The sequence below is a fragment of the Onychostoma macrolepis genome, chromosome 25 (genome assembly GCF_012432095.1).
Source record: "Onychostoma macrolepis isolate SWU-2019 chromosome 25, ASM1243209v1, whole genome shotgun sequence".
Classification (NCBI taxonomy): domain Eukaryota; kingdom Metazoa; phylum Chordata; class Actinopteri; order Cypriniformes; family Cyprinidae; genus Onychostoma; species Onychostoma macrolepis.
The window spans coordinates 22,194,489-22,208,226 of record NC_081179.1 but is presented as its reverse complement, the minus strand read 5'-3'; the positions used below and the strand labels follow the sequence as shown (position 1 = coordinate 22,208,226).

At 37.3% G+C, this 13,738-nt stretch overlaps 1 protein-coding gene across 1 annotated transcript in view; it reads left to right on the top strand.

Moving 5' to 3' along the window:
• lrrk2 (leucine-rich repeat kinase 2) overlaps positions 1-13,738 on the top strand; it is a 46,841-nt gene that overhangs the window by 17,872 nt on the left and 15,231 nt on the right. The window contains exons 20-36 of the mRNA XM_058767081.1: positions 255-437; positions 668-774; positions 856-922; positions 1,011-1,219; positions 3,060-3,310; positions 3,458-3,606; positions 4,547-4,640; positions 4,953-5,139; positions 5,251-5,432; positions 5,870-6,093; positions 6,172-6,299; positions 6,832-7,047; positions 7,449-7,650; positions 11,955-12,043; positions 12,126-12,313; positions 12,393-12,547; positions 12,760-12,906. Coding sequence (XP_058623064.1) covers positions 255-437; positions 668-774; positions 856-922; positions 1,011-1,219; positions 3,060-3,310; positions 3,458-3,606; positions 4,547-4,640; positions 4,953-5,139; positions 5,251-5,432; positions 5,870-6,093; positions 6,172-6,299; positions 6,832-7,047; positions 7,449-7,650; positions 11,955-12,043; positions 12,126-12,313; positions 12,393-12,547; positions 12,760-12,906 — 2,778 coding nt within the window. The remainder of the gene's footprint in view (positions 1-254; positions 438-667; positions 775-855; positions 923-1,010; positions 1,220-3,059; positions 3,311-3,457; positions 3,607-4,546; positions 4,641-4,952; positions 5,140-5,250; positions 5,433-5,869; positions 6,094-6,171; positions 6,300-6,831; positions 7,048-7,448; positions 7,651-11,954; positions 12,044-12,125; positions 12,314-12,392; positions 12,548-12,759; positions 12,907-13,738) is intronic.

Here is a 13,738-nt window from a genome sequence, read left to right as displayed (position 1 = left end):
TTTGCACGCTTTTAAAAAGTGCACTTTGTAATAATGTCAAATCAAAATGTACTTTGAAATAAAACTTTTGATTTGACATTATTACAAAGTGCACTTTTTAAAAGCGTGCAAAGAAATGCATACACAAAACTTGTTTTTGTTATATACTGATGTAACCTTTTTGCACTTTATACACAGTATGTAGAGAATTTAAATCTATACAACTAAAATCAGCCTGACTGTTGTTGGTAAATCTTGTCCTTGTGTCTTTTAAGGTAAAGGTCAGCATTTAGCCAGACAGATCTTGTCACTCCAAAGAAACAAAGAGTTTGTGGGAGTAGCTAGATTACGGAGTGATGCCAGCACATCAGAATATTTCACAGATGAGGAAAGTGACGACTCACACATTTCATTAGATGAAAGCTTGACCCGTATGTTTGATGACATGGAGAGTGATGGTAAGATGATTCTCACATACATACATTACATACAAATCTCATCAGTGGATGTGGGTCATTTTTCGTTGCCTTTTCAACCTCTTTATATGTTAAAAAAGGTTTAAATATAGTGATAATTATTGAATTATTCAGAGTCAATATAGATATAAATGCAACTGTAATCAAGTTAATTTAAGCAATCTGCATGATATTATTTTCTATATAAAAAAATGCATGTGTTCCATTGGTAGGGAGCGATGGGCCTTTACAAGGATTGTTGCTTTTAAATGATTCCCCAGAAGTGGGCAGAAAACCTGCTTGGAGACAAAACAGCCGGCGTAGACATGCCAATTCAGAGGTACCAGAAACAGACAAACTTTTGGTGTCTTTGTGCTTGGATTTTAACAATGATTTTAACCATTTTAATGTCTTTCTACAGGGATGCCATGGTGAGACAGAGACAAGTGTCCCTTTACATAAGCGTTTTAACTCTCACAACACTAGAGGTACACATAAACAGCTGTCTGACATGGGAACTAGTCCTAAAAAGTTCACTTGTTGTTACATCTGTCTTTTTTTGTTTTAAATGTACAGGGCAGGGTTTTATTGAAAGCTCCACTCCTGCTGCTCTTCCTTTGGCCATGGACAAAGAACCTATCCGTCTGCTCGACCTCTCAGGAAATGAGCTGGGCAATCTGTCCTGTTTGATGGGTGTGAGCGCTCTCAAACAGCAGACTGAAAACCTTCTACGGCTTGATTTGAGCAGCAACAATCTATCAGAGTTTCCCAGTGTTCTCTGTCAGGTGTGTAGAAACATTTTGACAGTGTGATTAAAGCAGTGTTATTAAAGTAAACATGAAACAGCTTTCGAAACCCATTCTCTAATGTTCACAGAAACATTGTGACTGCACATTTTAGTTATTATCAGTTATAGTATTTTTAACAGAATGAAATTAGGTTAAGTTCCCTTGTGAAAAAGAAGTACACTTAAGGACGAAATATACTTTGGTTTTTACACATATGTGAGGGTCTGTTATTCTGGGTACATTACACATTTTAAGTTGCAATTTAATATATAAAGTAGATTTAAAGCATATTAACTTCAAATGTAATGAAATAACACGATTATTTAAAATATAATCAAGATTATGTGCTTCAGTTTGTTAGGCAGTTACATCAAAGCAAGTGTGCTTCTTTAAATCACAACAGAAGATTATCAAAACATGACTTAAAATGTCAAGTCAAGTCACCTTTATTTATATAGTGCTTTATACGATACAGATTGTCAAAGCAGCTTTACAGCGTTAAACAGGAAAAACCTGTGCTGATAATGCAAGAGCATTATAGTAAACAGTAGATTTTTCACTTAAAGTCAGTTAATTGTTGATTCAGTGATGTCATCATCCAGCTCAGTTCAGTTCTCTTCAAATAGTGTCTTTGCAAATCAAGTCAACAATATTGGCAGAAATTGTGTCCCCAACTAAGCAAGCCAAAGGCGACAGTGGCAAGGAACCAAAACTCCATAAAAGTTTCAGAAGTTCATAAAGTCATTACTTCTGTTTTGTTGGGAAATGTTTGTTCCTGCTGATGCTTTATTTTTTGTTAATTTTGCCACTGTAATGAATAAATACATGACATTGTGTTTGTTTTCTTTTAAAGAGAAAAAAAGTAAGCAGATTTAGCAGTTTTAATGACTTTTCTGTATGTAGTAGTACTTTCCCTCCATGCAATACGAAATACCTCTAGTTTTGTTTTCTTCCAGTTGCGCTCCATTTTCCGGGCTGCCATGGTGTTGGACTGTTTTCTTTAATCTTCTTTAAGCGTAACTGAGCAACCGTATCTAAAGTGCTAAAAAAGAGAGAGTTTATAGCTTCTGTTACAACATCAGTTTTTTTCTGAACTATTAGATATGCTAAGGAATTGAGACTCAAGTCGAAGTATGATTACGACAATGGTCCTGAGACATTTTGTCTAACCCCAATGGAGTTCAGAATGTGTATAAATGCTGATCCCAAGGCATCTTTTTCATTATCAACATGGTTATTAAAATCACCAACAACTAAAACTTTAACTGCAGCCAGCACTAACTCAGACTTTATCATTTGTTTATCTGTATTATATCTGTTTATTATTTGTTGAACATCAATTAAGTTGTTAAACGATTAAAATGTAAAAAGAGTACTTACTGTAAGTGTGTTAAAAAAAACATTCATGCAAGTGGCCTTTTATATCATTAACATTATCTGGAATTTGTAATTTTAATTAATTATCTTTTTTTTTTTTTATCCTCTTAAGATTTGAAATCTAGCACACATTCACATTTAATACAATTAAGTGAGAAAGTGCACTAGCTTAGTAACTTACATTGCTTTATATATATATATATATTTTTTTTTGTGCTGCCAAATAAATAGTGCTTTATTTAACTGTATAATCTGATATAGTATCTAGTAAATATCTAGCTAGTAATCTAGTAATTAAAGTATATCTTTAATGTGTGTTTTGATTATTGTTTTGTCTGTTTTGTGTTGATATTGATCATCATTTAATCTGAGGACTATATCCTAACCATACTCAATACATTATTTTCCCAGCAATTTATTAAAAGAGTTTTATTCAATTGTGCATTTCTTTTTTTCTTAGAATTTAAGAAGTCTTACCCGTCTAGATCTTCAAGGTAACCAACTGCAGTCACTTCCTGTGGAACTCCTGGGTTTGCCTGCATTAAACACACTCAATGTTTCTCGCAACTGCATTGGTCCTGTTCTGATGCTGGGCCCAACTGTGCGCAGTCCAGCCTTACGCCAGCTCAACCTGTCCTTTAACCAGTTCACCATCTTCCCCTTCCAGCTGGGGCAGGCTATGGACAGACTGGAGGAGCTCTCGTTGGAGGGGTAGGTTATGGCAAAATAGTTTTTCTAGAGAACTGGTGTACTGTAATTTCTTCAATTTATTCATATGGTTTTCTTACTGGATATACGTAAGTTGAAAAAAAAAAGGTTGTACAAATGGACGTTTTTTTTTTTTTTTTTGTTCTTCAGCAATCAGATATCAGAACTGTCTCTCCCGCTCCACCTGGCTGAACTGAAAGTTTTAGATATCAGTAAGAATCAAGTTAAAATCATTTCAGATCATTTCCTCACTGAATGTCTCAAGTTGGAAACTTTCATCGCTTCAGTTAACAAAATCAGTAAGTTTTCCCCTCTTTACTCTCTTAAAAAATATTTATTTGTAATTTTTCATCAAAATGTATTGACTTGACTCAACTCTGAAACAACTTTCCTTTTTGGCTGATGGCAACTTACATAGGCTGTCGGTTAATGTTAGTCAGTAGGCAAATTGTTTTGTTTTATTATTATTGTCACACTATGGTGTATAAGAAATGCACAAAGAAGATGATTGACGTAAATAAATCTACATAGAGCTAATCCACAGAAGGAAGGCAGCAATCACATGTAGCAATCGACGTTTAAGACTAGACAAAGACAAACTGAACAGACTCAAACTTAAATACACAGGCAAATGAAGATAATTAATAAGACACAGGTGAATCAAATACACAATCAAGGGGGGTCAGAAACTAGGTCACAGAACACATGGGGAATGAAAACAAACAAAAAAATTCCGTGTTGCAATTATTCATGTATATAATTTTAATTTGTTTTTATCATTTTTACGTTCTGTAGCTTTAATTAATTTATTTTTATTAGTTTTGCTTTTTTTAAATTACCAAAATAATTTGTAATAGTTTTAGTTTAAGTTGAGAAAAATAACATTTTAAGCTACAAATAATGTAACATTTTTAAAATCTTTACAATAGTTTACACTGTGATTTGATGGCAGATAGCATTTATATAATGCACATACGCACAGAGCTACTGCTTTAAAAGAAGCCTCCACAAAATGGTATTGGGTGCTTACTATTCACCATCCATTCAGCTCATGTGGGATAATATCCAGTTCTCCACTACTTATTTTCTCTCTGAATATTCAGTTTCAGTCGGCCATGTCACATTACAGAGGTGAAATAGTTTTTAAACAGTGTTTCATGAAAATTAAGCTGGATAATTCTGTAAAATTGTGTTCTGTTTATCACTACCGTTGTTATTAATACTCATGTTTTCATATAGGTTCATTGTCACACCTTCCTTCAAAAATTACCACTGTTAAATTATCACAGAACAATTTCACAACTGTTCCTGAAATAATCATCAACTTGCCAAAGTAAGTGTTTTTTGTTTCAAATTAACATAGTTCAATATAACTTTTGAAAATAATTTTCACTCATCCTTAAGTTTGCAAAAACATTGTGTCTGCAGTAATGCACTTACAGTTGAAGTCTTTGTGGAATAAATACCACAAAACTTCAAGATTATACTGTACAAGCTAACATGAGACACGTTAAAAGTCTTAATAATTGTATAATTAATTAATATATACTGGTCAAAAATGCTGTTAATAAAGCCTAACTTGTTTTGAACCTGGAATGTTTCTTTGAATACACATACAGTCTTTAACCTCTCTTTTTCTGGATAGTTTGCGTTCGGTGGACATGAGAAATAACAGTATTATTGATCTGCCGGGTCCATCTTTCTGGGTCAGTGTAAACCTAAGAGAGCTGATGTTCAGTCATAATCGCATCTCTGCACTCAAACTGAGCGGCCCGGTGTACAAGTGGGCCAGACTGGAGAAACTTCATTTAAGCTCCAACAAACTGACTGAGGTACGGTTCATGTCACGCTCTGATTCAAATGAACACTGCAGTTTTGCTCTGTCTTTGTGCCTCAAAGGGTATATTTGTTAGAAATTTGTGTTTTACACTTTTGTGCTTTAGATCCCTCCTCAGATCGGTATGTTGGAGGACCTGACGTCTCTAGATGTTAGTCAGAATGAAGGTTTGCGCTCTTTCCCTGATGAGATGGGAAAGCTTGTTCATTTATGGGATCTGCCTCTAGACGGTCTGCAGCTCCAGATGGACCTCAAACACATTGGGAACAAAACCAAAGACATCATCAGGTCTAAGTCTCATTTAGACATTATTTCTCGCTTGCATTTCAGCTTGTAAATGCATCAGTGTTCAGTTGCCATATCTGTGGTGTTCAGATTTTATTATTATTTTATTTTTGGGTCAGTATTGTCAGACAATAATATTAGATATAATTTGACAAATAATGTATTCTTCTGAATTTACTTGTTACATGTAAATCTTAGAATTATGATTATATTGTGTTTAGTATTTATCTTTTATTGCTGTTTTATAATATCAGATATTATATCAGTATAAATGTTGTTCTGTTTTTCTAGAAACTTAAGTTTTAAGAAAAGTTACTGAATATTTAGAAAAGGGATGTGCCTTTGAATATGCCCACCTATAATATCTTGTTTCAAATGCAAATATCTTGCTATTTCAAGACTTATATTGGTTCAGAATGTGAACGCTGTGGTTCTTACAGGTTCTTGCAGCAGCGTCTGAAGAAAGCTGTCCCTTATTACCGCATGAAACTCATTGTGGTCGGCAGCCCATGTAGCGGGAAAAGCTCTTTGATTCATCAGCTAATGAGACTCAAACGCTCTCAGTGGCGATCTGACCAGCACACCGTCGGCATTAGCGTCAGAGACTGGGCCATCAAAAACAAAGACAAGAGGAACATGCTGCTGAATGTTTGGGAGTTCTCAGGTATCTGCACAATACATATCAAATATGGAAAAATGTCAATAGGAAATTACAGGTTTGTCTCTTTCTGTTGTTGTGCAGGTGGTGAAGAGTGCAGTGGATTTCACCCTCACTTTATGAGCTCCAGGGCTCTCTATCTAGTCCTGTATGATCTGAGTAAAGGACCCAGTGAGATAGACACTATCAAACCCTGGCTCTTTAACATTAAAGTAAGTTTAACATTTAGCTCCTTCTAGCAAGTAGTATCAAAATATTTTAGTACAAATACAAAACCAGACCAAACTGTTCTTGTGGAACATTTGGTTTAGATTATAAAAGAACATGATATATATACTTAAAGGGTTAGTTCACCCAAAAATGAAAATTAGCCTGTTATTTACTCACCCTCAAGCCATCCTGGGTGTATATGACTTTCTTCTTTCAGACGAATCCAATCGGAGTTATATTAAAAATTGTTCTGGCTATTGTGGGTCAATTAAATACAAATCCTTTAGCTAAAGTACTGGAACATCAAAGTGAAGCAGGACACCTGGAGACAAACACAGACAAGAAGGTCTGTTTACAATAATAACGCTTAGAAGATCCAGGACAATTTTTAATATAACTCCGACTGGGTTCGTCTGAAAGAAGAAAGTCATATACACCTAGGATGCCTCGAGGGTGAGTAAAACACAGGCAAATTTTAATTTTTGGGTGAACTAACCCTTTAAATAATATATTTTAAAACTGTGTTTTTCTCAGGCCGTAGCTGGACAGTCTCCTGTGATTGTGGTTGGAACTCATGCAGATGTGTGTGAAGAGCACCACCTACAGGAGTGTGTTCTGAAGCTGCGAGAGGAGCTGTCTCAACCGGGCTTTCCAGTGATCAAAGAGAACCACATACTCTGTGCCTGTGAGGAGTCTGAGTCTATCAGCAGGTTGCGCAAAACCATCTGTAGGGAGCTCATTGGGTTCAAGGTGATTTACAAAATGTAGTTTTTCTTGGCACTAATTAGCAAATATTATCATTGATTTTAACCATTAAATTGAATTACTTTTAAAAAGCCTCATTAAAGTAGTCAATATAAATGTTAGCTATAATTTATTTTTGAGGCCAAACTTTTTTTTTCTGGTGGATGTCAGCTGATGTCAGACCTGCCATGATGAATTTAATTTGAGATTTGATTAGAAAGCTACAGTAAGGGGGAATTTGCAATTAGCAAAAAAAAAAAAAAAAAAAAGGAAAGAAAGAAAGAAAGCAATGCATACATGTATTGTACATTTATAAAGTATGTTATTTTCTTAAGTATTCTTTTCAAAAAGTATACTTATTTGTCACATTGTATTTGTTTAATGAATTGTGTCTGTGGCATTGGCAGATCCAGGGTCAGCCGGTAATGGGGCAGCTGATTCCAGACTGTTATGTGGAGTTGGAGAGGAGAGTTTTACAGGAGAGGTCACATGTACCCACTGATTTCCCAGTGCTCAGACACAGCAGACTACTGGAGATCATACAGGAAACACAACTGCAGCTAGAGGAGGGAGAGTTACCCCACGCTATCCACTTCCTCAGCGAAGCTGGTGAGAGTTGTCAAGTCAAGACAAGTCAAGTCAAGTCACCTTTATTTATATAGCGCTTTTAACAATACAGATTGTGTCAAAGCACTTAACAGTATCAAATTGGAAGATAGAGTGTCAGTTATGTATAATGATAAGATTAAACACTCAATTTTCAGTTAAAGGCATTTCATTATTGAATTCAGAGATGTCATTGTCTAGCTCAGTTTAGTTTAAATAGTATCTGAGCAATCAAATCGGCGATAATCGCTAGAAATTAAGTGTCCCCAACTGAGCAAGCCAGAGGCGACAGCGGCAAGGAACCAAAACTCCCTCTGAGACAGAATGGAGAAAAAAACCTTGGGAGAAACCAGGCTCAGTCGGGGGGCCAGTTCTCCTCTGGCCAGACGAAACCCGCAGTTCAAAATTTAATATTTCTATTTTTTATTTTGTTGCAATTTCTAACAATAATAGTATTATGTAGTTAGGTATTTTATTATATTTTTAGTTATTTTGTTATATTTTTAGTTTTATTGTATTTTAATCGAGGTCTTCACAGGGGATATGTCTCTGGGGCTCATCTGGTTGTCCTGGTCTCCGCTGACGATCAGGGCTGTAGACATCATCTCTTGGTCTTAAACTGACAGAGTGTGTCTGCCTCCCGAACAGTGTTAGGTAGATTGTTTCAGAGTTTGGGGGCTAAATAGGAAAAGGATCTGCCGCCCGCAGTCGATTTTGATATTCTAGGTATTATCAAACGGCCAGAGTTTTGAGAACGCAGTGGACGTGGAGGACTATAATGTGATAAGAGCTCGTTCAAGTACTGAGGAGCTAAACCATTCATGGCTTTATAAGTAATTAACAAGATTTTAAAATCTATCCGATGTTTGATAGGGAGCCAGTGCAGTGTTGACAGAACCGGGCTAATATGGTCATATTTCCTGGTTCTAGTAAGGACTCTAGCTGCTGCATTTTGGACCAACTGTAGTTTGTTGATCAAGCGTGCAGAACAACCACCCAATAAAGCATTACAATAGTCTAACCTTGAGGTCATAAACGCGTGAACTAACATTTCTGCATTTGACGTTGAGAGCATAGGTCGCAATTTAGATATGTTTTTGAGATGAAAAAACGCAGTTTTACAGACGCTAGAAACATGGCTTTCAAATGAAAGATTGCTATCAAACAGCACACCTAGGTTCCTGACTGATGAAGAATTGACAGAGCAGCCATCAAGTGTTAGATAATGTTCTAGGTTATTACATGTGGCGTTTTTAGGTCCGATAATTAACACCTCTGTTTTTTCAGAATTTAGCAGTAAAAAATTACTCGTCATCCAGTTTTTTATATCGACTATGCATTCCGTTAGTTTCTCAATTTGGTGTGTTTCACCGGGCCGCGAAGAAATATAGAGCTGAGTATCATCAGCATAACAGTGAAAGCTAACACCATGTCTCCTGATAATATCTCCCAAGCGTAAGATGTAAAACGTGAAAAGTAACGGCCCTAGTACTGAGCCTTGAGGTACTCCATACTGCTCTTGTGATCGATATGATACCTCTTCATTCACTGCTACGAACTGATGGCGGTCAGATAAGTACGATTTGAACCATGCTAAGGCGCTTCCACTAATGCCAACAAAGTTTTCTAGTCTATTCAAAAGAATGTTGTGGTCGATAGTGTCGAACGCAGCGCTAAGATCCAGTAGAACTAATAAAGAGATACAACCACGATCAGATGATAGAAGCAGGTCATTTGTAACTCTAATGAGAGCAGTCTCAGTACTATGATACGATCTAAATCCTGACTGGAATTCGTCACAGATATCATTTTTCTCTAGGAAGGAATATAATTGTGAGGATACTACCTTTTCTAGTATCTTTGACAGAAAAGGGAGATTTGAGATCGGTCTGTAATTAACTAGATCTTTGGGGTCAAGTTGTGGTTTTTTTGAAGGTTTTGGGGACATATCCTAATGACAGTGATGAATTAATAATAGCCAAAAGAGGATCTATGACTCCTGGAAGCAGCTCTTTTAGTAGTTTAGATGGAATAGGGTCTAACATACATGTTGTTGGTTTAGATGATTTAACAAGTTTATACAATTCTTCCTCTCCTACAGTAGAGAATGAATGGAATTGTTCCTCAGGGGATCTATAGTGTGCAGAAAATCAGAAAATTCTTTAATAAAGTCGGTATGGTGCCCTGGTGGCCTGTATACAATAGCCAGTACAAACATCACAGGGGATTTATCATTAATACTTTTTTCTTTGGCTAACGTTATATGAAGCACCATTACTTCGAACGAATTATACTTGAAACCCGACCTCTGAGAGATACTGAAAATATTGCTATAAATTGTAGCAACACCTCCCCCTTTACCTTTTGGACGCGGTTCATGTTTGTAACAGTAATCTTGGGGTGTAGACTCGTTTAAAGTAATGTAATCATCTGGTTTTAGCCAGGTTTCTGTCAAACAAAGCACATCTAGTTTATGGTCAGTGAACATATCATTTACAAAAAGTGCTTTTGAAGTAAGGGATCTAATATTCAATAAGCCAAGCTTTATCATGTGTTTATCTTTATTATATCGGTTTTTTATTTGTTGAACATCAATTAAATTGTTACTATTACTTTGGTTTGGATGTTTTCTGTATTTTCTAGTTCAGGGAACAGACACAGTCTCTATAGTGTGACATCTAGGTGAAAAAGTTTCTATGTGCTGAGAGTTAACTGACTTCTGTGACGTGAAGCGGCTAGCAGATGGTCGGTTTAGCCAGTCTGTCTGCTTCCTGACCTGGGCCCCAGTTAGTCAAATACGAACTCTCGCCATATTTCTAGAGAGAAGAACTGCACCACCCCAGGAGGGATGAACACCATTTCTTTTCAACAGGTCAGGTCTGCCCCAAAAATTCTTCCAATTGTCTATAAAGCCTATGTTATTTTGCGGGCACCACTTAGACATCCAGCCATTGAGTGACGACAGTCTGCTATGAATTTCATCGCCACGATAAGCAGGGAGCGGACCAGAGCATATTACAGTGTCTGACATCGTACTTGCAAGTTCACATACCTCTTTAACATTATTTTTAGTGATCTCCGACTGGCGAAGTCGAACATCATTAGCGCCGACGTGGATAACAATCTTACTGAATTTACGTTTAGCATTAGTCAGCACTTTTAAATTTGCCAAGATGTCAGGCGCTCTGGGTCCTGGTAAACAATGGACTATGGTGGCTGGTGTCTCTATTTTCACGTTCCGTACAATATAATCGCCAATAACTAGAGCACTTTCACCAGGTTTCTCAGTGGGTGCTTCACTGAGTGGGGAGAACCTGTTTGATGTTTTGATCGGAACGGAAGAGTGGTGTTTTGACCCGCGACTAGGCCGCCTCACAGTCACCCAGTTGCCCTGCTGCATGGGCTCAACCGAAACCGAACAATGTACAGGACTCCCTGAGCTATTCGCATCCAAAGCAGTATCTACAGCCCTAACATTCTTACTATCCTCAACTATAGTTTGGATGCGTGTCTCTAGTTCTAAAACCTTCTCTGTCAGCCTAACTATTTCCCTGCATTTATCACATGTGAATCCCTTGCTGCTGACAGAGACAGATAAACTGTAAATGTGGCAAACAGTGCAAACAACAATAGCAGGAGAAGAAGCCATTACTCACCGTGATTGATGAATGATACCAACTTAACTTACCACTTACCACTGTTGTTTGGTGAGGTCGTGAAAAACGGAGCGAGAAAAAAAAAAGAAAACCATAATAGGCGCGAATAGAAACGCAAATGGAACCGCGAGTGACAAGCTAATGGGCTAACAAGCTGCACTCGCGGTTTTAAAAGCGAACAATCAAATTAGTTAGATTAGTTTGAAAGATAACACCAGAAATATGGTGGGAATTAAGTTATATATTATCACTTTAGACAAAAGGGAGTGAAAGTAAGGTAGAGATTCAATAAAAAGCGAAGGTACACGGAGCTACAATCACAAACCTCTCAGCAGCACAACAGACTGAAGCAATCGATCAGAGAGCTCTAGGATCAGAGAGCTCTAGCCGATCAGAGAGCTCTAGCTAGCACACACTAGATCCAACAGAAGAAAAACCACCTAGTTGTTTCACTCCTGAATCCCTTTCTGATGGCTTCTTGCTGTTTATATCCAATATGTGGTGGTTTCTTCAGTTTCGGGCACATGCATGTTCCTAGGGAATGTTCTTAATCACTTGTTATATATTTTTGCTCATTTTATTTTCCTTGGATGCATTGGATTGTATTGTTTTAAACTAGTAAACAGACCTTCTGTCTGTGTTTGTCTCCAGGTGTCCTGCTTCACTTTGATGATCCAGTGCTTCAGCTAAAGGATTTGTATTTCATTGACCCACAATGGCTTTGTAACCTCATCTCACAGGTTAAACATTTAAACGCACACCTTGCGTCTCCCCGCAATTCGTTCATAGCAGTAACATCTCATCTGTTGTGTTGATTGACAGACATTGACTCTGAGGAGCACTGGTCAGGGGGACAGCACTAGAGGAGTGGTACAGCGAACCACTGTAGAAAAGTTTCTGAACAAAAGCCGCTGTTTCCCCAAGGATCATCTGACTCAGTACTTCAAACTATTGGAAAAGTTTCAAATAGCCCTGCCCTTCGGAGATGACCAGTTACTTATACCAAGCAGGTATTGATAGGACCTTTTTTAATTGAATTGATACAAGGTGGTGTTCGGTGGTAATTTTTCATGTTTGATATGTCCCCAGCCTATCAGATCAAAGGCCGGTGATTGAGCTCCCCCACTGTGAGAATTCAGAGGTGATTGTTCGGCTTTATGAGATGCCGTACTTCCCCATGGGCTACTGGTCCAGACAGATCAACCGTCTGTTGGAAGTGTCTGCTTTCCTGCTCTACGGCAAAGGTAACACAACACAAACACTAGAAAGTCAGCATCAATGATTCCTGTATCTAGTTGAACATTGCACTTGCCATGGCATGAACATAGGCTTAATTCCCAAGGGACAAACATACTAATATAATGTATTATAAACGTATTGCTTGAATGCACTGTGAGTTGCATAAGCCTGCCAAATGAATAGCAAGACCGTTTGTGAAGGTGTGTGTACTCTACAGAGAAAGCATTGAGACCAAACCGGATCTACTGGAGGAAGGGCATCTATCTGAGCTGGTCTGCTGATGCTTACTGTCTGGTGGAGGCCTTGTCTCTAGAAGAGAACCCTGCTAGCTTCATCAAGATCACCGTCCCCTGCTCTCGCAAAGGTAAGAGGGATTTTGATAATAGTAATGTAATGGTGATGACAGTGGTGACTATGATGTGGTGATGACGTGATTATATTGTGGGGATGTTGATGGTGTGATGTTGATAATGGTATATTGGTCATGATGATGGTGATGATGTTGATGTCATGATGATGGTGTAATGGCCATGATGATGATGAGACAATGTGATGATATAGTGGTGGTTATGATAGTTTTGGTGATGTGATGATGATAGTGATGCATTTGATTCAATGATAGTAATGATGATTGTGGTTGTGATAGTGTTGGTGATGATGATGATGTGATGGTGATTAGTGATGCATTTTATTCAGTGATAGTAATGATGATTATGATGGCGGTAATTGTGATAGTGTTGGTGGTGTTGTGATGTGATGATTATGATTATGATGATTGTTGAGATGGTGATGCATTTGATTCAATGATAGTAATGATGGTTGTGGTGATGATGTAATGTGTTGGTGGCAGTGATAGTGATTAGTGATGCATTTGATTCAGTGATAGTAATGATGATTATGATGGTGGTGATTGTGATAGTGTTGATGATGTTGTGATGTGATATGATGTGATGATTATGATGGTTATTGTTATAGTGATGCATTTGATTTAATGATAGTAATGATGGTTGTGGTGGTGGTGATGATGATGTGATGGTGATAGTGATGATGATTAGTAATGCATTTGATTCAATGATAGTTATGATGATTATGATGGTGGCGATTGTGATAGTGTTGATGTTGTGATGTGATATGTGATGATTATGATGGTTATTGTCATAGTGATGCATTTGATTTAATGATAGTAATGATGGTTG